The 24743-nt window shown below is 35.3% G+C and overlaps 1 protein-coding gene across 1 annotated transcript in view; it reads right to left on the reverse strand.

Annotated features, from left to right (window-relative positions):
• Positions 1 to 1502: 1502 nt before the first annotated feature.
• Positions 1503 to 24743, reverse strand: part of ITCH (itchy E3 ubiquitin protein ligase) — a 102260-nt gene continuing 79019 nt past the window's right edge. The window contains exons 16-25 of the mRNA XM_040247496.1: positions 24111 to 24182; positions 21133 to 21221; positions 19227 to 19386; positions 18832 to 18965; positions 17943 to 18083; positions 13829 to 13949; positions 13286 to 13390; positions 11240 to 11336; positions 7530 to 7602; positions 1503 to 4914 (exon numbers count right to left, since the gene is read on the reverse strand). Coding sequence (XP_040103430.1) covers positions 4815 to 4914; positions 7530 to 7602; positions 11240 to 11336; positions 13286 to 13390; positions 13829 to 13949; positions 17943 to 18083; positions 18832 to 18965; positions 19227 to 19386; positions 21133 to 21221; positions 24111 to 24182 — 1092 coding nt within the window. The 3' untranslated portion in view covers positions 1503 to 4814. The remainder of the gene's footprint in view (positions 4915 to 7529; positions 7603 to 11239; positions 11337 to 13285; positions 13391 to 13828; positions 13950 to 17942; positions 18084 to 18831; positions 18966 to 19226; positions 19387 to 21132; positions 21222 to 24110; positions 24183 to 24743) is intronic.

The following is a 24743-nucleotide window of genomic DNA, read 5'->3' on the forward strand; positions in this document are numbered from 1 at the left end:
CAAACGGACCGGAGAGAATGAAAGTAATGACAAGTTGCTACAGTCAATGAGGGTAGGGATGAAGGATGTGGGCTGTGGCAATGGGGGCAGCTCTGAAAGAAATGATTCTCAACTTTTGGAGATGGACTTAACAGGATTTGAAGACCAATTAGATAGAACTAGTTACGGAAGACTCCCAGAGTTGCTGTTAAGTAGAAGTACAGCAAAATGTTTAAGCACACAGTCTTTGGAGTCAGACAGTCCTGGATTCCATTTTGTACTCTTGCCATGTAACAGCTAAGGACACTTGTAGTTTCTCAATCATCTTGAACCTATTTTCTGTAAAACAGAGATGATCATTCATCTGTGAAAGTGATCAGGAACAGTAAATGACAGTGCATGTTACATATCTGAGTGTTTGGGATATAGTAATAAATGCTGAGAGTTGTCCCGGAGTAAGTGAATAGACGTGTGATATTGGTTTCTAGGGTAGACAAGACAAACAGAAGAGGTCTGAATTAGAAATGAGGAAAGGAACAGCGTGGCTGTTTTCACTTATCTGCAGGAGTGACTAAAAATTTTCAAGGTCCCTTCCTTGTGAGTTGCTTTGAGGAAACCCTGATGCTCACAGCATCTTTGTGCAATGGGAACTTGTTCATGGGGGACCAGTACTGTCCTTCCTAGGTCTCCAATTAAGACCTGAAAGATTCCCATGGATCCTCCCCTTAAATGTCCTGACCACAAAGAAGCTTTACAGACACATGGACACTGACCAATGAAATGAGCTGGGAGTGACAGCAGTTTCTGTTCTGGAGTTCTACAACATGAGATCCTCTTCCTATAAGTCCAGAGACTAGCAGCCAGTCAGCCACAGCTGAGTCCCAGTTTGATGCTTTGAAGAGTTTGGGGCTGGAAAACCAAATTTTCAGTAAAAATAACTACTTATTTTCCCAGGGAGGATTTCCTCATGCTGGGGGAAACACGTCTTCTTCCCTCTTTTCCTTAGCAACGGTGAAACTAGAGCTTCTTAGCTGCTTATATAGGACAGATTAAAGACAATAAGGTCTACTCTGAAGGATCTCCAAGGAACCTGTCTTCCAGTCACTGCTAGATCACCATATTAGAATAAATTAAAAAAAAAAAAAAAAAAAAAACAGCTCACTTCCCTTAGCGTCTTTCCACTGGGTCAATTTTAAATAACAGCATGACCACTTGGTTTCCTCATAAGAAAAAAATGTTGTTAACTAGCTGGTGATTATTGAGCACCCATGGCTGAGATTCTGTCTTAGGGCACCCTTAGTTGTGCCAGAAAAGGAGACATCTTCATCTTGGTTCTCTTCAACACAGGCACCAAATCCAGTCTCACCCAAGTCTTTTTAGTTTTTCTCCCATCTACTCCAAGCACAGACAGGCAGTAACTTGCCCATGTCCAAAAGCAGAGGGGGAGAAATCTATACATCCTGGTCACATGAAAGACTTCCCTGCAGGTGGGGAAAACCTTATTCAAGACTAATAGCAAAGTGTGCAAAGGAAGGACCAAAAAGTTTAATTGTAAACAGTCTTACATCTTAGGAAACGCAAGTGAAGGAGCCCACTGCAGGACCTTTATAACAGCACTTGACTCCCTATGGTATTTGTAAAGTTACCTGAGTATTTGAAATGAATATTTAAGAAAACGAACTCCAATACAATAATATACAATCCAGTGCTGCTGTTCCATTTTTGGTTAACAAAAGCATAGCATATATACAAATAATTCTGAAAGCAACTAAAAAAAAAAAAAAGTGACGGGGGGCTGGAGATGCCAACAATATTAAATACAAGTAGTTAACCTAAAGGAATTTAAAAGGATGGAGTTACATCTAAAACAAGGAGGGATATAAAAACGGAAGTCTAATTCCACAAGTCATCCCTAGTAACATTTCAAGTTATTAACCAGGTAAATAAAAAATTGGCAGAGTGGGCCTAATTGACATAGTTGATTTAGGATGAACCTCTATGGGCTGGTGAGTCATGTTTCACTAAAATTTCTGATGAAATAACGTTGGTATGTCAATCTCTTGATGAAAAATTAGTACATAAACTTTTAAATAGAGTTATTGTAAGTCTTATGAAATTAAAATTCTCCTGCACTCTGATTTAAGATCATAAAAGCCAGAGCAGGAATTCATTATTATGAGCTGCTGGACCAGTTTTAAATCAATCTATCTGATAAAACAAGTAAGGTCCTTCCCTCCTCACCCAGGCTATGTGAAACACTGCCTTCCCCAACCTCCCAAAAGAGCAGAAGAATAAGGCAATTGCTCATTTTACTTTGTTTTTATTTCAACATAACATGCAGTAAAAAAATTAACAGGATTTATTAGCATTTACAATGCTTACAAAGAAAAAGGACTCTAAAAGCAATTTAGTTCAGATTTAAGAAATCGCTCTAATTAAACACTTACAATAAATCTATTTCCAAATGATCAGTTTGGACCAAAATTTAAGATAGCATTTGGTAGATATTTATGTCTGCTGTCTATCTGCAGTATTTTTATATAACCTCTGATTCTTGGGATATCCAGCCCCCATTTTCCTAACACAGCAGGGAAAGACATATACATGTGGCCATTTAAATTAAAGGAAGAAATGGAGTAAGGGAGATCCCAGGCTGCAAAAATATATACAAGCATTTACCTTTTCCAGAACTAAACATTTCTTCCATAAAAATATTAATAGCCAAGCCCTATAGAACTAGGGCCGGGACTACTTCATATATAACTATTCTGTATTTTAAAAATATAGGGCAGAAAGCCTTTTGGATGATATTTATACATTTTCGCATAATATTTCTAGGTCCCTAAATGAATCATCAAGCATTATGTAGAACAAAAAAGTCTACTTTCTTACATTATCTCTTAATTTAATCTCATAAATCTCTAGTAAATATTGTAGGTAACTACATTTCAATATGAGCATTCACCTCAATAGGAAGTCTTTATAGAAGGTTTAATCTCCATAGCCGTATATTACCAAAGTTCAGACATATAATGAATGGGTAGTTGGCAGACATTCGCTCTGTAAGACAAAGCAATAGTTTTTTGCCCCCTACCAACAAAAGGCAGAGTCACTTTGAAAACTAGGGCTTTTAGAGACCATAGTACATTTCCTAGACTATGTAGAATAAAATCAAAATAAAGATGGGACTGGGGGGAGCCCAATCTCTCCCTTTACACTAACGACTTCTGGATGAGGCAACCCTTTCACTCACATGTCTGCTTTATGATGGCAGTGTTTTAGAATACAGATATACAAGGTTAAAAATGTTTTTGTCGTTGTTTCAAGATGTAAAAGGAAGAGTAGTTAGGGACAAAAACCCCCATTTCCTTTCAAATAGAACAGGGGTTTGCTATTTGCTTATTTTTGGCTCAATGCTACTTTTTCATGCTATGCTATTGAAACCTGCCCAAGTCCCTATTTCATGAGATATTAGGTTATGAGTTCAGTTATGATAGGCACTCAGCTGGCTTAGGCTTTCTCCCACTGTCCTCTGACAGCGGTCATCTTGCTAAGTCTAAGCAGGCTAAGTTAAAAAAAATTACCACAGAGAAGGTCAAAGTGCATTAATCAGTTACTAACAGAGCAATCTAATGTTAAATAGTCATGGGAAAAACCTGTTAAAATTGTTAGAGGTGAACAGAAAATCCAAATCAGGACAAGAGAGAATGGAAGTAACTACTGTAACATTTGTCAGAGAAATTGTCAATTTGTGAAGTTTTAATTCACACAGACAATAACACATTTCTGTGTTATTCTGTGGTTACTAGAAATGTACTGCTGTAAATGCATTATTTGCTTTTTTAGCCAGTACCACAGCTCTTCTTCCCTAATGAAAATGTGATTTTATAGATATTTTCATTGACCTCTACTTGGATTAGAAAGCACTCTAATTTGAACTTCTTAGCAGGAGTTAAATGTAACTGGAATTGTTGGATTATGGTAAAATTTAAAGATGGAATCGATATACAGGAACATACAAAAACTGTCGATGGCCTTCGATAAATTCACCCAAATTAATTCCAAAAATTGGCTAACTTTTTTTTTTTTCCTCTACAGTGAAGGCAGCATAGTGTCAATATTGTTTGTGAAGTTTAGTATTTGCGAGGCAATTAAAACAATCAAATTTCCAAATGAAGAGTGTTAAGTCATTTGCAGACCGGGACCAACTTCTCTCTGAATTCAAATTAACAAAACTATTTTGTGGCGAGATACAAGAGTCTAGCATCTCTTTTCTAGGGATAACATCAAACGATGCATGGATTTCATGCTCCGGAAAGGAAAAACAACAGTCAGGCCAGGCTGAAAGAAGAGGGAGAGCACAAGCCAGAAGTTTGCTCACAACCCCAGAAGCTGGGCTGTATTAAACAAATACCTCTTTCCATGAGGTGTAATAGGTAGATCTTACATATTTTAGTTACCATGGAAATTCCCTGCATATTTTCAGAATCTCTAAAAGAAAAAAACCTAAGTGAGACTTCTGAGACACATACACAAATTTTTTGTTAAGGAAACAATCTAGTGGAATAAGACAAGGCAGATTTCATTGCTGTGTTAATCTCATGGTAAGTAAGGTTTATGACTAAGTCATTTGCAGATCTGATTTCTGAAAACACTGAGAAGAAACCCAGAATCACTGGGAGATAAATCTCAATGATAACATTAATTTTACTTACACTCAAGGTAACTCTCTAAACAGTCACAGTCCAATTTTACAAGTGTGCAATAGGCAAAGAAGGAAAAGGACAAACGTTGCAAATAAGTTCTTGTCCTTTGGTGGTGCAGGCTCTCAGAATTCACTCTTGTCCAAAGCCTTCTGTTTCTTCAATAGCAAATAACAGCTTTTCCTTCAGTTGCTCATAGCTCTTGTAGGGTGGCAGGTCCAGGCGGTTAAAACTAAAAGTAATAATTGTTACCTTGAGAAAAGGATATATACTAACAATGGTTTCAAAGCCAGGCAAAATTAGGTCGAAATCTCAGCTCCATCACTGGGCCCTTGGGCACCTTTTTTTTTTCAACTTTTCTGAGTCTTTTCTTTGGTAAAATGAAAGTTAACAGTATTTACCTCTCAGGATACAATAAAGAAGAAATAAGCATATATAGCATAGTACCAGATGCTCAATAGGTACACAGTAAAATGCCAGTCCTCTTAAACTTTCCCATTTACTCTATAATCAAACATGGCCAACAAATGTTTGCTGTTTGGGCTAGATAGTAAACATTAATACTTTAGGCTTTGTGGATCATAGGTCTCTTATCAAAAGGTTTTAAATATACCCCATTAACAATAAAAATATTTTCTGCTCTCATATCTAATATGCTGGCCCTACTGACTTTCTCTTATTCTTAACTGTGAATTTTAAAAGATATCTTCTAATTTGGGGGCATATTAAGGACACTTTCACAAGGTACAGGCAGTGAATCTGCCCTAAAGCCTTGGCCTTCTGCTATAGTTTTAGGATAAGGTGCAGGGAGATACGTGGCGGGCTTCCCAGGCGGCTCAGTCGCAAAGAAGCTGCCTGCCAGTGCAGGAGACCCAGGAGACACAGGTTGACCCCTGGGTCGGTCGGGAAGACCCCCTGGAGGAAGAAACAGCAACCCACTCTCGTGTTCTTGCTGGGAAAATTTCATGGACAGAAGAGGCTGGAAGGCTTCAGTCAGTCCATGGGATCATAAAGTGTCAGTCATGACAGCATTCACTCAACAGATACTTGGTAACAGACGAAATAATGTAACCACAAAGGGAAAATAAATTTACAGTTATAGAAATGAACAAATAAAAACATGGAACTTGAAAAAGTAATGAGACTGGTTTTTATGCATGACTGAGATAAGCTGTTTACAATAATGTAATGGTACAGTTTTAAACTTGTGTTCCAAGTTTAAAAACAGGGACAAAAGGTCAAATCAAAATATATGTGTACAAGATGAGTGTAAGAAAATCAACTGTATCTCGATATACTAGCAATGAATAATCTTAAGTGAAATTAAGAGAACAATTTCATTTATAATAGTTTCTAAAAGAATAAAATACTTAGGAATAAATTTTTCAGAAGAAAAGCAGGACTTATGTAATAAACACTAAAAAACACTGTTGAAATACATCAGACATCTAAGTAAAGGGAAAGACACCTGATATTCAGAGTCAGAAGACAATACTGTTAGGATGGCAATACTCCCCCAAATTAATCAATCAATTTGTATCAAAATCCCAGCTGATCTCTCTGCAGAACTGGACAAGCTGATCCTACAATTCATATGGAAATCCAAAGGACCCAGAAGAGCAGAACCAATCTTGAAAAAAGTTGGAGAATGCATATCTAATATCAAAACTTACTGAAAAGATAACAATCAACACAATGTTACTGTCACTGTGGACAAATATTATAGATCAATGGAAAAGAAGTGAGAATTCAAAAATAAACCCATGTATTTATGGTCAACCGATTCTTCAACAAACATGCCAAGCTGTTTTAAAAAGTCATATTAATGAAAATACAAAAGAGCACACAAGAGCATAAAAAGGGCTGCTGGTGCTGCTGCTGCTGCTAAGTCGCTTCAGTTGTGTCTGACTCTGTGCGACCCCAGAGATGGCAGCCCACCAGGCTCCCCCGTCCCTGGGATTCTCCAGGCAAGAACACTGGAGTGGGTTGCCATTTCCTTCTCCAATGCATGAAAGGAAAAGTGAAAGTGAAGTCGCTCAGTCATGTCTGACTCTTAGCGACCCCATGGACTTCAGCCTACCAGGCTCCTCCATCCATGGGATTTTCTAGGCAAGAGTACGGGAGTGGGTTGCCATTGCCCTCTCATAAAAAGGGCAGATAGGGAAAATACACAGATGTCCAGCAAGGTCTATATATGACTACTGAAATGTCTCAGGAAATAAAGTGCAAATATTGTTGGCATTACATTGAATTCCGACATTTTGTATTTGAGTTAAGATTAGTGTTTTTAGTTTTGTACATTTTTGGAAATGTGTTAAACTACATTTATAATAAGAAAATATTATTTCTGTCACTATGCTAAGAGTCTCTCTCTCTCTATAGCTACCTAGATTTGATTTCCTCCTCTGCCTACAGAGAAATGTTAAAGTGTTTTCTAAATATCACATTTCCAAAAAAAAAGAAAATGCAATGGTGAGAAAAGGGATTAACTGTAAATTGGTAACAGGGATTGTCCTGGGGTGACAGAAATACTCTAAAACTGGACTGTAGTGATGGTTACTTCTTTGAAAATCTACTAAATATTACTAGATTAAAATGGGTAAGTTTTTTGTTACATAAATTATATGTTACTAAAGCTGTTAAAAATAATTCAATACCATGGGGAAAATATTTCATTTCTAATTTGTAACATACTTTAGTATATATAAAGATAAATGAGAAAAGGCTATTTTCTACACTTTTTAAAATTTTTATTTTGGAGTATAGTTGATTAAATTGTTGTGTTAGTTTCAGGTGAATAGTAAAGAGTTTCAGTTATACATAAACATTCTCTCTGATTTTACTTACCAGGTATGACTTCTAGGCAACCAATTTTCTTTCCCGACTTTTTCAATGCAGAACTTCTGTGGCCCATTGCTCCCTAAAATATAGTGAAATCATCAACAGTTTGATAGCGTAATGGTTCTCAAATTGCTATCCCCAATTCAGCTGTATCAGCATCACCAGGGAACTTACGAATCACAAATACATAGGGCCCAACTGAACTGAATCAAAAACTCTAGGGGTGAGGCTCAGCAACAGTATTTTAAAAAGCTTCCAGATGGTTCTGATGAATGCTCAAGTTTGAGAACCATATTGTTAATGCATGCTAAGGAGGAGAAAATGCAGTTTCATCTACACCCCTTAGCTAGAACACCAGAATGCTATAATTAATAATGTCTCACATCAGAATAGAATGCCTAAAAAGTTTAATTTCAATTTTAAACAGGGAAACTTAAAACTCACTATCTTATAAAACTTGACTTAAATAGAAATCTGTGAAAACTTTAGAAAATGTAAACTACCTAGTAAATTCAATAGTCCTGTAGGGTGTACCCTTACACCCTTTTTACCCAGTTCTTGCCTCTCATTTATCTTGAGTCAGCTGTTAATGGTTATCTTTTAGTACTGGTTTTCTAAAAACATCACTACTGCCCCCTAAGCAGCATTTACTGGTGGTCACAAGGATTGGAAGTACTACTGGACTTTTGAATAAGACAGCACCAGGCACACTTAATGTTCTGCCATGGGTAAAATAAGTCAAGCCAAAGAATTTTCTCATGTTCCACCTGACTAAACACAATACTAATACAAATTGGTAGTACTTTTGCATCTACTAACACTGAAGTGTTTTCTTAAGTAGTTATGTGAAAAGCCCAGTAACATAAGACATGGTGATTATGAAATAGGATAGCTAAAATAGTAATTAAGCTTGCAATTATTAATTTATGGACTGCACATTCTCTCAATATATTATAGCATTTCTAGCCACACAGATGACAAGTTTAATAGTGCTAATTAGTATATAACAGTAGAGTCTAGATTACTTTTAATATCAAATATCAAAATAGAGAAATATGAAATGAAGGATTCTCAGTGAATTTCATTGATAAAGGCTATTTGACAAATAATATCAGTTACCCTGGATGCTTTCTAAAATTTTATGGACTTGTAAGACATCATGTTGTAAACATAAACTGAAATTTTAGGCTGTCTATTGTTTTCAATCTTATTGATAACTGTCCCCAAACCAAACAACCTTCATATAGACTCCTGCACGTTTATTCCTATTTTTCAACCTATTTCAACTTTAAAAAGGTCTGAGGCCTTTTAAATATCAGAAAGTGAAAGTGAAGTCGCTCAGTCATGTCGGACTCTTCGACCCCATGGACTGTAGCCTACCAGGCTCCTCTGTCCATGGGATTTTCCAGGAAATAGTACTGGAGTGGATTGCCATTTCCTTCTCCAGGGAATCTTTCCGACCCAGGGATCGAACCCAGGTCTCTTGCATTGTAGACAGACGCTTTACCGTCTGAGCCACCAGGGAAGTCCTAAATTTCAGAGCCTTAGCTTATCCTGAAATTCCATGGTTAGACATTATACTTTAAGTTCTACCTCATTTATCCTCTATTTTAATCAGCTATATTTTGGCAAGTATATTATCCTTAATTCATTTAGGCTATTTCCCTCTTTCTCTTACACTAATTTTTTTGTCTACTATTTTTTACCTTTTCTATCTGTTCTTTCATATTTCAGTAATTCTTATATACAAAGAGCTTCTGACCTTCTCTTAGATCAGCTCATTTAAACAGGAACAACTTTTTGTGTCTTCTAATAGTTTCCTAGATATACATGTACTGAAATAAATATAATTTCTTCATAAATCACTTAAAAACTTCTCGATATTACAGTTAGTGTTATGTTTATGTATTTTTTGGAGGTTGTAGATACATTTCATATCTACCAACTTCATTATATTAAAGATATAAATATGTTACAAAAATGGGATATTAGACCTGATAAGGTCAAGATCCACCAGATTTAATTATTATATACTTTACTCTTACAACTTTCCTATACTGGGTGGAAGGGAGGTTAAACTAATTGTCCTCTAAAACTTGATGAATCACAATTTCACTCTATGTCTTCCAAAAGTATCCTTCTGTATTGCTTCAGACTACTCCACCCAATCCTAATATTATTTCTAAGACCTAGTTCTTATTTTTTTCATAATCAAGTTCCCAGTTTTTATTGAGAAACTTGTAGCATTTTTTTCTTCCTTTTAGTCACTATTCCTTAACCTCTCCAAACCCCAACATGGTCTCTCTTTTTCAAACTAGAGAGCATTCTCAAAGGTGACCTCTCCAAAAATGTACTTGGAAATTACCCTTTTTGAGACTTCTTTCTCTGCAGTACTAGATAAAAACTTCCCTTCTATATTGCTTTGGAGAGACTAAAATATTTTTCTTTTTTACTCCCTGGCCTCTCCTCTGCCTCTAGGGTAGTCCTATCTCAACCCTAAATACAGATGTTTTTAAGCATCAGCTCTCTATTCTTTGTATTCTATTTCTGCACAAGCCCATCCATTCTCACAGCTTCAAATGTCACTGCTTCACTGCTCTTATGAGTCTACTCTCTCTAACTCTTACCTCTAAACTCAACACCTGTAAAACTGTCCTCTCATTGAAATTTTCTACTTGGTCGTCTGACAGTCACCTTATACTTAGCAGATTCCTTACACGCCACAATTTCTCCATGTTGCATAAAATGTAGGCATTCTTCCTTTATATTTAACCTTCTAATCAAGTTTTACTTTTGCCTTTGGAACTCCTCTTATTTCTGCTTTTTCCATCCCTATTTTTTCTCTTAAGATCAGTTTTTTATCATAGCTCTAATGGTTTCTTCCTATTTCTGCACTTTTCTATTTGCATGCTATACTATCAAGTCTTCCTAAAATTCAGCTTCAGCAAATTCTGTCTTGAAAAAGCTCCCAGAGCTTCCAAAACCCTAAGTAATGTCCAGATTCTTTTGGTCTGGTTTTTAAAGTCTTGAACTGGTTTAACACACTATCCAAAATCGTCTACTTGATCTACTTATTTTTTTACCTTTTGGCTATACCACAGGGCACGTGGGGTCCTAGTCCCCCGGACAGTGATTGTACCTGCGTCCCTTGTGTTGGCAGTGCTGAGTCTTCACCACTGGACTGCCAGGGAAGTCACCTACTTGATTCTTTAATTTTGACTCTCTTTCTCCAGCAGACTTAAGGATTCCAACTTCAATCCTCCCATGCTACTTGCATATTGTTAGTGTTAAATAAAGACCTGAATTTACTTATTATTTAATCACAAAATATTCTTATAGTCATTCATTTCTAAACAACATACAATTTAATCAGTGACTATTATGTGACAGGCATTAGAAATAAAAAGATGGAAGATATGGATCTATATCTCAAGCAGATCCAGGTGTAACAGCGAAGAGTGGTAAATAAGTCATTAAAATATAATATAAACAATAGTGGCTGGCTCACAGGAGACACTGAAATGTTTGCCAAATGACTGAAGAATGTGGAATCTAGCCTAAGAATTAAACATTTTTGAGATAAGGATTACAAAGTGATTTAAAAGTTGACACAAATCCCAGTTAACTATATCTAATTAAGAAAATAGCTATACTTTGTTATTTCTGATATTCTGTCTACACATTAGGGTAACAGCAGTGTGATCCTGTAGACATACCCATGAGGTCAGCAAATCCTCCAACTGGCAATCGGCAGGTCCCAGTAACAAACTGCAAAAGTCGCATTCTCTTCTCATTATCGATTTCTTTAACAAACTGTTAAAAGCACATTTAAAGAGATACATAGGTCATATGCGTTCAGAATACTAAACAAAAAAGGAAAAAAGATCATTTCATATCGTAGTTGAACTGCCAGGGTCAGATGCACCAGAAAATGCACCTATCACCATGGATGGTAGAGCTGCTCCCTGCTTGTCAAAAGCCCCACTAATCAGCCCCCTCCACCAATACCAATCCTAGTACCACAACCTTATACGTAAATAGAAAAAGAAGAGTACCCTGGGCTCGAGAGCACCCTACTCGTGAAGCCTCAAGATCAGCTCCTCTAGGGCACCCCTCCTTTTACCCCTAGATCTGCCTGTCCAACAGACATACATGTGGTTACAAAGGACACAAAGTTTGAGTTAGAATAGACTTTTTGGTTTTATGAACAAATGAAATTAAGCTGACAAATTCTGACCTGGTTATATCCCAGGAATGTTCTTCTCTCAATGTTCTTTATGTTTTGGTGTAGCTATGTGTTGCCAGAATTATGTGGCTTTTAACTCCTACAACCCTGACTCAAAACATTAAGTTTCTAGAGAATGCTTTCTAGCCTGCAGCACAAGAATTTTGGCTCAGCGAAATTTTTTGTAAAGAATTATCTTACTGTACTAACTTACAGAAGCTTGGTCATTTCAGCTTATGAGTTTTTTTCTAATTTATTTTTAATTGAAGGATAATTACAATATTGTACTGGTTTCTGCCATATATCAACATGGATCATCCAGAAGTATACAAATGTCCCTTCCCTTCTTACAAGTTTCTTTACATAAAAAGCAGGCATTAAAAAAAATTTTTCTTTTTACTGTGGTTAAATATATATAAAACAAAAATTTACCATTTTAAGTATACAATTCAATGACATTAAACACATTCACACTGTTGTATAACCATTGCCAACATTTCCAGAACTTTAGTTTACCAAACAAAAACTCATTTCTTTAAACTTTCCTCCTTGCTTCTGCCTTCCTTCTCCCCTGTCCTTGGTAAACTCTATTCTACTTTCTGTATCTATAAATTTGCTTATTCTAGATACTTCATGTAAGTGGAATCATACAATATTTGTCCTTTTGTGGCTGGCTTATTTCACTTAGCATTATATCCTTAAGGTTCATCCATGCTATAGCCTGTGTTAGAATTTCCTTTCTTTTTAAGGTTGGACAATATTGCGTCATATGTACATACCACATTTTGTTTATCCAGTCATCTGTTGATGGACATTTTAAGCTGCTTCCACCTTTTGGCTAATATGGATAATGCTGATTATGAACATAGTTATACGATAAGTATCTGAGTTCCTGCCTTAAATTCTTTTGGGTATGACCAAAAGAATATATTGTTGAACCATAAGATAATTCTATGTTTAACATTTTGAGGACCCACCAAACTGTTTTCCATAGTGGTATACCATTTTATATTGTCACCAGCAGTGCAGGAGGAACCCCAATTTCTCCACATCCTTACCAAGGATGACTATTTTTCATTTTTTTAATAACACCTTAATGGGTGTACATCTCACTTTAGTTTTGATTTGCACTTTTCTAATGATTAGTGAGCAATTTTTTAGGTGCTTGTAGCAGAAATTTTTGAGGAGACACCATTATGATTCCAAACCAAGGGCCTCTAAGTTCTAAACATTAAATAATTCTTAATGAGATAAGAATAATGAAAATCATAGTTTAGCCAATTCTATACAATCCTCAAAGCATTTAGATCAAATGCAGGGGACTGTTATTATCTGGCGTTATCTTATTCTCTAGGCAAAGGTGCAAGGCATGTGTTGCTTACTTGGCAATAGTCAAAGAATGCTGTATTCACTTATTACAATGCATAGAACGGAATGAGGACCCTGAACATTTTCTTCTATGACTCATTTCCATATGTGGTACGCATTTTCTACAAAGTTATGGTTTATCTTTCAAAAGAAAGAAACTGAGACAAACCTGCCAAAACCACATGATTTGTTTACTTGTCCTAGTATAATGACGGTAGATGGCATGTCTTTGCCAATCATTCAAATCAATCTCTTGCATCCCACATAAAAGAACCTTTAGGGATAAAAAAGACAAATAGTTTCTTTAGGTAAATGTACAACCTATATAAAAATGCTAGATATAGATTAAGACTAATATTAAATGATTTTCAAAAATTAATCAGGAGGCTTTAGCTAAAAATGTGTATGTCAAGAATTTCATCAAAATTTTAGCTATATTACTTATATATAAAAGTTGAGTTTCCATGTTTGGTATCATATATACACATATTCAGGTGAATAAGTTCTTCACTGGGCAGAGGTTCTAATACCTTTGGCAAAATTTTATATTTTTGGATAAACTATAGACTTTTAACCACTGGGGATTCTTCAGAAACATACTGCCAGAACAAAAAAATATTACTGCCATTGGAAAGATAGTGAAGTGAATTAAAAACAGATACGTGAAAGCATTATTTACCAGCATGCTTCAGAGGAAAGGAGAACTCATTACCTCTAATTCCTTTGCATCAAAGTACTGTAAATATTGCTGGGGAAGTATTTCATTAAAGCCCTCAAAGAAAGCTTGTGTCTGTTCTTCAACACCACGAGACAATCTCCATTCAGCTACCATTCTGGTAAATAATTATAAAAAAAGACTATGAGGAAGTTTAGATTTTACCTTTAAATTTTGAGTATAAAAATAATTTTTAAAAACTTTATTATGAAAAGTATCAAATACATATAAGTAAAATAAATGAACCCTATGTACAGATATCTTAGCTTCAAGACAATACCAATCTTATTTCATTATGCTTCTATCCATACCCTAGACAGCAGGTAATTTCATCTTAAACAAGTATTTCAGTATATATTTCTATTAGTCTCTTTTTAAAAAACAAACTATATTTCTATCATCACTCAAAAAAGGTAACAATAATTCCTTTACATCAAATAGTCAATGCTCAACTTCTACTGACTGACTCAAATTTTCGGACATACTGACTGTATCAGATTCAATTTTCTTCTAATTTTCACCTACAAAGACACATATCAATATGAACTGTCAAAATCACATCAAATAACTTTCTGCTTTTTACACAATGATTTTAATGAGCAAACACATATTTTAGGCATTTGATTACTTGATGACAATTTCAGACAACAAAAGTTCTAAAGTTTATTAAACTCTGAAATTTTGGAAAATAGCAGTGTTGGTTGTATTGGACTAATCTCCTTGGTGATTATAATTATAAACACTGGGCAAATTATAGATATCAAATGTCTGAAGGCATCAGAGAGAAACCAAAGGCAGGCACAAACTGGTGGGGACAAGATTCTTGAAGGAGGCTGGCACACTGAAGCAAAGCCACATTTACTACACTTTTCCTCTGAGGGCGCTGACCTCAGTTTACAAAGAGCACAGGGAAATGAAACTCAAATTAAAAGCAACAGTATCACTGGGCTATGGAGACATAAGGTTAACAGCTTAAAGCTGCCAAAGCAGCTAGAGAAAAATCCCTGAAAGAAAAAAGACAGAGGGAGTTCTGAAATCTGCACTTCAAATATACTTCAAATCCTTAACTGACTCCTAAATACACATGTGCAAAATGATGAGATGCCAGGGAACCCTGTCCAGTGAACAACTGGAGAGTCAAAGACCCAAGCAGAAATTCTGGTAGTCACCTAGTGCTGCAGAGACAGAATTTAAGTTTAATTCTCACAAGTTACATGGAAAATACCTGGGCTTTCCACTGTAAGGACTATGGAACCGTGTTCTAAGGAATAAAGAATATGTTTTAGGATTAAAAGCAAAATGGAAATACAGTAGCTCTAGCAAGCATCCATAAAATGAATGTGATCTGTCCTTAACTTTTTGTCAAAACAAAACTCAATATACTTGAAAGAAAAAAAAGAAAGAATTCAGAGTCTCTACCATGTATTATCCATAATGAAAAAATGACTACATGTGCAAAGAAGCTGAAAAATGTGACTCATAAGTGAAAAAAGTCCATAAATAATAACTGGGAAAACTGATAGCCCAATGTTGAAGTTAGTAAATACTTTTAAAAAACTATTAAAATGTATTAAATAATTTAGAGGACAAGATGGACAAACTGTATGAAGAGATGAAGATTCTCAACACAGAAACTCTTGAAAGAACCAAATGGAAATTTAAGAATATCTGAAATGAAAATTTAATTGGATGAGTTTAAGAGTACTGTATTCAAAGACAGATCAATCAAAATGGCCCAAACTGAATCATAGAGAAAATGTAAAAAATACAAACACCATCTGGGATAATATCAAAGGTTAAATATACATGTAACTGAAGTCTCCAAAGTATGAAATAAGGAACCAAAGCAAAAGGAACATCTATAGAGAGAAAGTACAAAAATTTTCCGTAACTGCTCAAATGGCGTCAATCACAAGAAGCTTACAAAATGCCAGAAAGGATAAATATAAAAGCAATCACAAGTAGATACATCAGAGTAAAAATGCTTAAAAAACAAAATCTTTTAAAAGCCAGAGAAGAAAGCATATACTTCATCCAGAAAATAAAAACAATGGCTCACATCATCAAAAACAGAAGCCAATAATGGAATAACAGCATTGAAAGAAAGTGCTAAAAAAAAAAAAACAAAAAACTACAAACCTAGAATTCTAAATCGAGTGAAAATATCCTTCAAATATTGAAAGTGACATACAAGTATTTTCAGATAAAAGCTGAGACAATTCACTGCCAGCAAGCACACATTAACAGAAATGGTGAAGGAAGTTTTTAAAGCTGAAGGGAAATGATTCCAGGTGAAAAAATGTATCCGCAGAAAGAAATGAAGAAAACTAGAAATGGTAATGTGAGTAAATATAAAAGACTACTATTCCTTAATTTCTTTTAAAATATATTGATTTCTTAAAGCAAGAAAACAGTATTACAGGGTTATAGACATCAGAAATACAATGATAAAAATAGCACGAATGGCTGAAGTGAGATAAAATTATACTATTATGAGCCTCTTATATTAGTATATTAATACAATGTTACACATATGAATGTAGCAGTGTAAAATTAAAGTGTTAAGGATGTATATTTTTATTAGAGCAATCATTAAAAAATTAAAGACGTATAGCGAAGAAAAACACCAAAGATATATAAAAAGAAAACTAGAAATTATTAATACAGAGGAGGGCAGGAAAGGAGGAACAAAAGAAATTGGGAAAAAGAAGAAACAAATAGCAAGGTGGCAAATTTAAGTCCAATCATGTCAGTAACAACATTTAACTTAAATGTACTAATTGCAATTAAAAATAAAGATTATCAGACTGGATAAAAATAATAAGACCTAAAATATTCTGCTTATAAGAAACATACTTTAAACAGAAAGACAAAGGATTGAAAATAAAGCATAGAGGAAGATATGTCATGCAAATATTAATCACAAGAAAGCTGGAGAGGATATATTAATATTTGAAAAATAGAAAAACAGGCAATAGATCCAGAAGCAGGAATTCAAGCAGCAGCAGTTATGTGAAATCTCACCCATATCTGACAGAACTGGTGCTGAGAATATGTGAGTGAACTAATAACTCGAGACTAAAAGTATGAAAGCAAAGCATAAGAGAATACGCTGAGAAAATCATTTTACTTAAAAATTTTACCTGATCTTTCAATATTCCCCACAAAAACATCTGCATATAAAACTGAGATTGTTTTCAATGCCATTATGTTAGACGGCATAGTAGTTACAGAATTGGTATTTAAAAGGGTGATCCAACACTGCTTCTACCTGTCAAACTTTCACTTCTGGAGAAAAACTGAAAGTCTATCTGTTCAAAATTCTTTTCTATTACTTTATAAATCTTCATATTTCTGGTTACACTGAAATATACCATAAAGGGGAGATGAAACTCATTAACATCCACTAAACTAATTCTTTGTAAGGCTTACAGTTTGAATTAACCTTCATGGTAGTCCCTCTACCCTGCTGCCTCCACAAGAATCCATCCTACCTTTCACATGCTTTGCTGTCAGACTTGTTACAAAGAAATTTATACTGTCTATTGAACTTAGTCCTTAATTTCTTGTCACCTGGCTTCTATATCTACCTTTGGGCTATAGTTCTAACTGTTATAAGGATTATAGTAACTTACTGCCACCACATTGTCTAAAGGTTCATTTTCCTTGGCTTCTGAAGTACAGGACATGGCAAAGGGGCTATTAATCCTGAGCTTCCTGACAGCACCACACACTATGGCAACTCTATTCACAGTCTGTGACTTGTGCTTTCCACCCTATATATTGCTTCCAATAACTTTTGCTCTATTTCTACATAACTGAATGCTTCCCAAACATGAAGTCTCAAATATCATCAGATTCCAGTTCCATGATTATAACTAGATAAAGCAATGTCTCCTATAGTATTTGTTCCTCTCAATGTACTTACAAGATAGGAAGTGGTGAATTGTGTCCTTAATAACATACAATCAGGTCTCATAATAATTAGTATAAAGGCAAATAATACTTTTTGAAATACTGTATACTAGTATATTACTAAGCAATTTATCAACATGCTATATAGTCCAACAGAATGGCTAAAAACTATGCCAAAAAGAGCATTCTCTCTTACCTGATATATTCCTCCTTATTTTCTTCTGTTACAAGAATATTGCCACCATTGGGTTTCAAATCATGACTCTTGATTTCACCTAAAATTTCTTTATCAACGGAGAAATACATTTCCAGACCACACTCCTCAATATTGTTTTCTCTGCCCAAATGAAAGTAACACTGTTACACTAATTCAATCATTTAAGGTTCTTTTTAAAACTAAAGGACTATGTTCTTCAGTAATTAATGTTTTAGTCACTAAGTCTTGTCCAACTCTTTTGCGACATCATGGACTACAGCCTGCCAGTCTCCTCTATCCATGGGATTCTCTAGGCAAGAATACTGGAGTGGGGTGCCAATTCATTCTCCAGGGGATCTTCCCAACTCAGGGGTCAAATCCTTGTCTTCCTGCACAGGCAGGTGGATTCTTTACCACTGAGCCACCTGGGAAGCAATATGTTCTTCAATAATTGTTAAACTGTAACATCAGAATAACAAAGCTGGAACATGATGCTCTAATAGTCATATTTTGCCTAAGATTTTTGGGTATATTTCTATAAAAATAATCATACTGAATAATAAGATTTAACGTAAATCATGTAAATTCAGTAAACCAATTACATGCTTACAGTCTGAATACATTACCAATACTATAATGAAAGCCTACAGACTAGAGACTTCCCTGGTGGTCCAGTGGCTAAGACTTCAATGCAGGGGGCCCAGGTTCAATCCCTGGTCCGGGGAACTAGATCCCACCTGCTGCAACTAAAAGATCCTGCATGCCCCAAAGGAGATCAAAGATCCTGTGTGCCACGAACTGAGACCCAGCAAAGCCAAAGAAATAAAATTTTTTTTTTTAAAGAAAACATATTGATTACATTTTGATAATTAAAAGGAAACAAACTTACTTAACCCAGATGAGAGAATTGTAAAATTCTGGATCAATCGATTCTAAATCCTTCAGTCCAACTGGTTTATTCAAGATACGCTTATAGAATGGCAAAGAAAAACCTGTGTCTATGAATTTCCCATGGAACAGAGCCTATGCAAGAAGAAAACAATCCGTAATTTTATAATAGTCACTGTATTTCAGAATGTTAAGATGAGTTCTTCAGTTAAAAGACAAAACAAACTCCCCATCATAAAATCTATTATGGAATATTTCTGGGAAAAGGGAAGATATAAGAACCCAATCTTAAGACATGTCTTAGTGATGAGAAAATTTCAAACGAGAAAGTTAAAGGCACAATGCTTTAGTATTGCTGAATTAGCAAAGTAAACACAGTTCTCCACTTGAACTTACCATAGCAATAAACCTGCCAATAAAACGAAAATATTTCAGGTGATCTGGATTGATGTAAGAAGCGGGGTTTATCTGCAAGCAGTAGTTATCCTTCCCTGCATATTCAAACAGGCAATACATTGGGTTCAACACCTCATGTGACAAAAGAAAGAACCATTCTCTGAAACCAAAAGAAAATTTAGGGTGAAAAATCTTGTAAGTAACCATACCAATAAATCAAAGAGAAGTGCTATAAAGCTCTCAGGAATCTATACTCCTCACGTGGTGATACTTCTCTAGTTTCACATTGATTTTTACAGCTTCTGTACTAACCGCCATCTATTTTACAAAGATATTTGCACACTGCTTATTTCAAAGAATCTAAGACATCATTGACTTTAAAGACAACATTATTTGATGAACCACTAAAAAAAATTTCCAACTGTAATACACATCTCAGTTTCAGAGATGTTAAAATATGAAAACTTTAGTCTTAGAATCAGTGAAATACTAAACATAGGCAAGTTTAAATTTCACTGTTGACCCATGTGGTTAGAGTAGCTGGAACAAGTCTAACATTATTCCATCCATGTCCAAGCCCCTCAGTGATGCTCATTAAGTGCTACTGCTCTCTTAAATATGAAAAAACTTCCAATATCACAGAGGCAATAAAACACTTAATTCAAGCTACTCATTCATTAGAAAAATACACTGAGAAGCTCTAATTCAAATGCTGTGAAAGTATCAACGAATACTAATGTAAGATTATAGTTACTAACTATGTAATGGGTGAGGATCTGGCAGAACAGTAGGCAGAGTGAATCTGGGGCAATTTATCAGTTCATGCCCGAGATTTCTTTTTTTGTTGATTTATGGCCTCTGGTGGTAGTCTTGCTTATACTTAATACTACTAGTTAATTTTCTAGCTAGGAATGAATGATTACCCTCCTCCTGAATTATCTTTAAACAAAATTAAATGTTTCTACTCATATTTTTATTCACCTGTGATTACTTCATACATTTTGAAATATGAACTTTGAAACAAAACCTAAGTAAAAACCACTAAAATGCAGCGACCAGTTAGTGACTCCACAAAGACTCAGGGTCTGAAGTAGGATATTAATAAACTATATTTCTACACTTTACAGCAATCCCAGAGAAGCAGTTATGATCACTCTTATTATACAGATGAAGGCAGTTGCCCCAAGTCATACTACTAAGTACAGAAAAAGGATTCAAATGCAATCTTGACTTCAAAATCCTTGGCTTTTTGTAAGGCCACTGATATGCAAATTTTTAACCCTGTATGATATATCGTTACGGAATAAGCAAAGCAACTTGCTGCTTGAGTCTGTCTTCCAGGGTTTGATAGAAGCTTCAACATTAAGAAAAGAGAATTTAAAATTTCAAGTCCTATTTTATATAGCCTTCTATACTCTCAAAACAGATATATATATATAAAACTCAGTTGGGAACGGAATGACCATTATTTCTATCAACAGTCTGTGTTGCGGAATGTGACCTGAACACTCTAGAGCCTTGTATGTTTTATGGAACAGATATGATACAGTCAACTTTGAACACTGGCTTCTAGTTCGATGATGTGAAACTTGCATCCAGGCTCTACAACTTAGTTATGTGTCTCTGGTGACTCTCTATACCTCATTATTACCTGGAAAATTCTCTCACAGAATTATCCTGATGAATAAATGAGTGATGTGGGTGAAATCAACTAGCGGTACCTTAGAGAGAGAAGTGTTGAATTAATGGCTTTTGAAGTTTTATAACTGCAACACTTAATAAAGGTACAAAAATTTGCTACATTTCATTTTCCTGAAATAGAAAATTGAGAAAATACTTGCAAGCAAAGTGTAATGATACCTTTGGAGGAAAGGAACTAAGTTCTGAGTATTCATATTATCACTACCTTGCTACACCTCCATAATCTAAACCTTCTTCTCCTGGAAAAATCACCCACAAACGTCTTCGCAGATCTTGAGGACTGAAGCTCATTATCTACCAAAAAAAAAAAAAAAGGTATAAAAATTGGTAAAAGTAGAAACACCTTAATCACTTACTTCCGGGTTAGAAATCTCCTTCATTTTAAGTAACTTAAATTCCTCAGGATATAGAATGGTGTTTGTAGTTTGGTCAATTCCACACATACAGAAAATACATTAAAGTTTCATAATATTTTATAAATTACACATATCTATATTTCTGTATACTTTATATATAATTTTCTTTTAAATGATCCTACCACTGACAAAATTCCTTCTCTCACTTGCTTAGAGCAGAGTAACTGACCACAACCAGAGGTTAGGTCCTTATTTGGTCTGGGCCAGGTTTCAGTTTTATACCCAAAAGGTACACATAATAGCTAACTGGCCAAGTTGGAAATGAAAAACAGCAGCTGTGAGAGAACAGTTACCTTGGAAACTCATTCTCAGTGGCAAACTGGAAAAACTGCTCAAAGTTTGTAATCTACTACAGTAGTTAATATGATCATCTTCATATTTTTAGGACAGTGCCATTACTGAGCAACAGTGGAGAGGTCAGTCAGGTTCTTTCTTTTTAAAAGTATTTAAATACTTGCCCAAAACTGAGCATGTAGATTACAAACATTACTCTTAGAACAAAAAAAAAATGACACGGAGAAAAGAAAGTCCATACAATGATTCTATTTTATAAAGGGACAAGAATGAACAATCAAATTTAAATATCTAGAGAGGCCCAGGAAGTGACCTGTTTATTCTAAGGATCTCTCAGTTCCTATACTTTCATGAATTCATATCCCACATGAAACAAATAATTTGATGCTTATGACAAATGTTCTACAAATACTATAGGCTAGAAATATACCAGTGGAAAGGAGATATGTAGTTAAAATTATCTTTTTTGTTCATTTGTTCCTTCTGGTTATTCTTTGTCCCTGTGGCTCCTCCCCAAACCATAGGATAGTCCCTGATCTCGTTTGCTGTTCCCCTTTAAATAATACCTTTTAACAAATGTCTAATATGAAGGAGGGCTTTGCAGATGGTGCTAGTGGTAAAGAACCCAACTACCAGTGCAGGAGATGTAAGAGACAGGTCCAACCCCTGGGTAGGGAATATCCCCTTGAGGAAGGCCTGGAAACCCACTGTAGTATTCTTGCCTAGAGAATCCCATGGACAGAGAAGCCTGGCAGGGTCGCAAAGAGTCAGACATGACTGAAGTGATTCAGCACACCCAGCACACAAGATGAAGGAAAAAAGGAAATGTGTCTCCTGCCATTTCCCCCATAAGCAGTTTTGCTATGTCAAAAAACATCACCCTAAACAACTTTATCCAAACATTATGAAGAAAATCTGATGTTAACTTTGTTATATGTCACTCTTCCAAAGCAAACACATTTTTAAGTTATTTCACATTTATTGGATGGATGTACAGTCTAGGGTAAGAATTTTTTAAAACTGTTTTAGCACCACCTGGTCTGTCATTCTGCAGAAGTCTCCGGTGTCAGACGCTAAAGGGACATTTACTCATGTCTGCATCTTTTCAGCACTGCTATCATCAAGTCATGCTCCAAGAAACTGGCTCACCAGGGATTGACCACTCAGTGACTACATACTGGTTATGAACATGAAAAGAAGATACAGGCAACAATGGGACAGAGAATGGCCTTGGAGCTTTGCTTACATCAGACCAAGAGAAGGACTCATAACTCCCTAAAGTGGCCTTAGTCAAGCTCTGTTCCTAAAAAACTATCTGCTCCTGCTTAGCAGGATGCCAACCGGCATTTCCCTTCAAGGTTAATAACTGAGGTTCAAGAATGTTATCGTTTCTGAAAGTAAGCAGACAGCCACTGTCAACCATCTCAATCTTTTTTCTGTTTGCATGCAGTCTGGCACTTTGTGAAGCTGTAGCTACCAAAATTATCATAAAGGTTTGATAATAAAGATTCACATCCATATATGTCCATAAAACAAGAACAAACTGGAAGTTTTCATATTAAGATATTTTTCTCACTGGTTATTTTCATACAACAATCACTTAATGATTGCGTGCATACTCAGCTGCTTCAGTCATGTCCAACTCTTCGCAACCCTACGGACTGCAGCCTGCCAAGCTTCTCTGTCCATGGGATTCTCCAGGCAAGAGTACTCAAGCGGGTTGCCATGCTCTCCTCCAGGAGATCTTTCCAACCCAGGGCTTGAACCCATGTCTCCTGAGACTCCTGTGACTCCTGCACTGCAGGTGGATTCTTTATGGGCTGAACTACCAGGGAAGCCCAATCACTTAATACTTAGCTGCATTTGGTTGGTAAACAAAGTTGTAAAATAGACCAAGCAGTAAAGTAACTCAGGTTCTAAAGACAGCCAAAACACTTGAGACTACTCCTGAGAACATTATTTTTAGATACTGTCATCAATGACCAATTACACTTTTTACTACATAAAAAAACTCCTAAAATTATAAGAATAAATACGCTTATTGTAAAGATGCAAGTAATACAGAAGTATAAATATAAATTCTCCCTCTCTTTCTCCATCTGGAGCCAACAATGTTCATATGAACTTTATTTATATGGAACTTTGGTAGACGTTTATCTACCAAAAGCCTATTTTCTTACTTAAATTATCTATTTCAAATCAAATACTGACTTTAGAAATGGAAACATGAAACTAGTATTAAGTTACTATGACGTTTCAAAAGCACAGAACATACACATACACAAGACATACACTCACAAAGCTATCTGCAGTTTCCTAAATTTTAAGTACGAAGGAATCTGATGATGAAATTAGACTTAAAAAATTCAAGGACTTCATCTCAAAAAATTGCAGTGTTTAGATTAAACTGCCAGCACCAAAACGTTTTGGGTTAGAAGCCAGGGGGCAAACCACTGAGTGAATAAAACAGTACCTGCTGAAAGGAATCCTCAAACAATGTTTTTCTTGTCACTGTAATCTTTATGTGCTGTGGCATGGCCAGTTGCTGAAATATAAGAATGTCTTAAGTCAACTCTCACCATTAAAATGGCCTATCAAAAAACCAAAAGAATAAAGTTTTACTTACTTTTTTTCATTTACAGTAACAAGTAGACTATGAATATGAATTTTTATTTAATAATGTTTAACCATACATTTGTGAGTATTCATGCTAATTATAAATCATCTGATATATAAAAAACAGAAGAAAGAAGATGTTGTACACACCAATGATTACATAATGAGTCAAATTTTTACTTAAATTTTCAAATTTCCTTCTCCAGGGATCTTCCCAACCCAGGGATCAAACCCGGGTCTCCCGCATTGTAGCCAGACTTTACTGTCTGAGCTACCAGGAGAGATCTAAATTTTCAAAAAGTTAATTCAAATTGTTTTGGCTTACATGGGCTCACTTAATTATAAGAGTTTGAAGTTTAAAAATATTCATCACAGTCACACTTGGACTAGTGCATTTATTTTATTGAGAACCCATAAACCACTAATTCACTAAACATTTATATTAAAAATAACTGATAATGTCTGTTAAAAATACTCTGAATATAATCAC

This window comes from Oryx dammah, unplaced genomic scaffold, assembly GCF_014754425.2.
Source record: "Oryx dammah isolate SB20612 unplaced genomic scaffold, SCBI_Odam_1.1 HiC_scaffold_10, whole genome shotgun sequence".
Taxonomy (NCBI): domain Eukaryota; kingdom Metazoa; phylum Chordata; class Mammalia; order Artiodactyla; family Bovidae; genus Oryx; species Oryx dammah.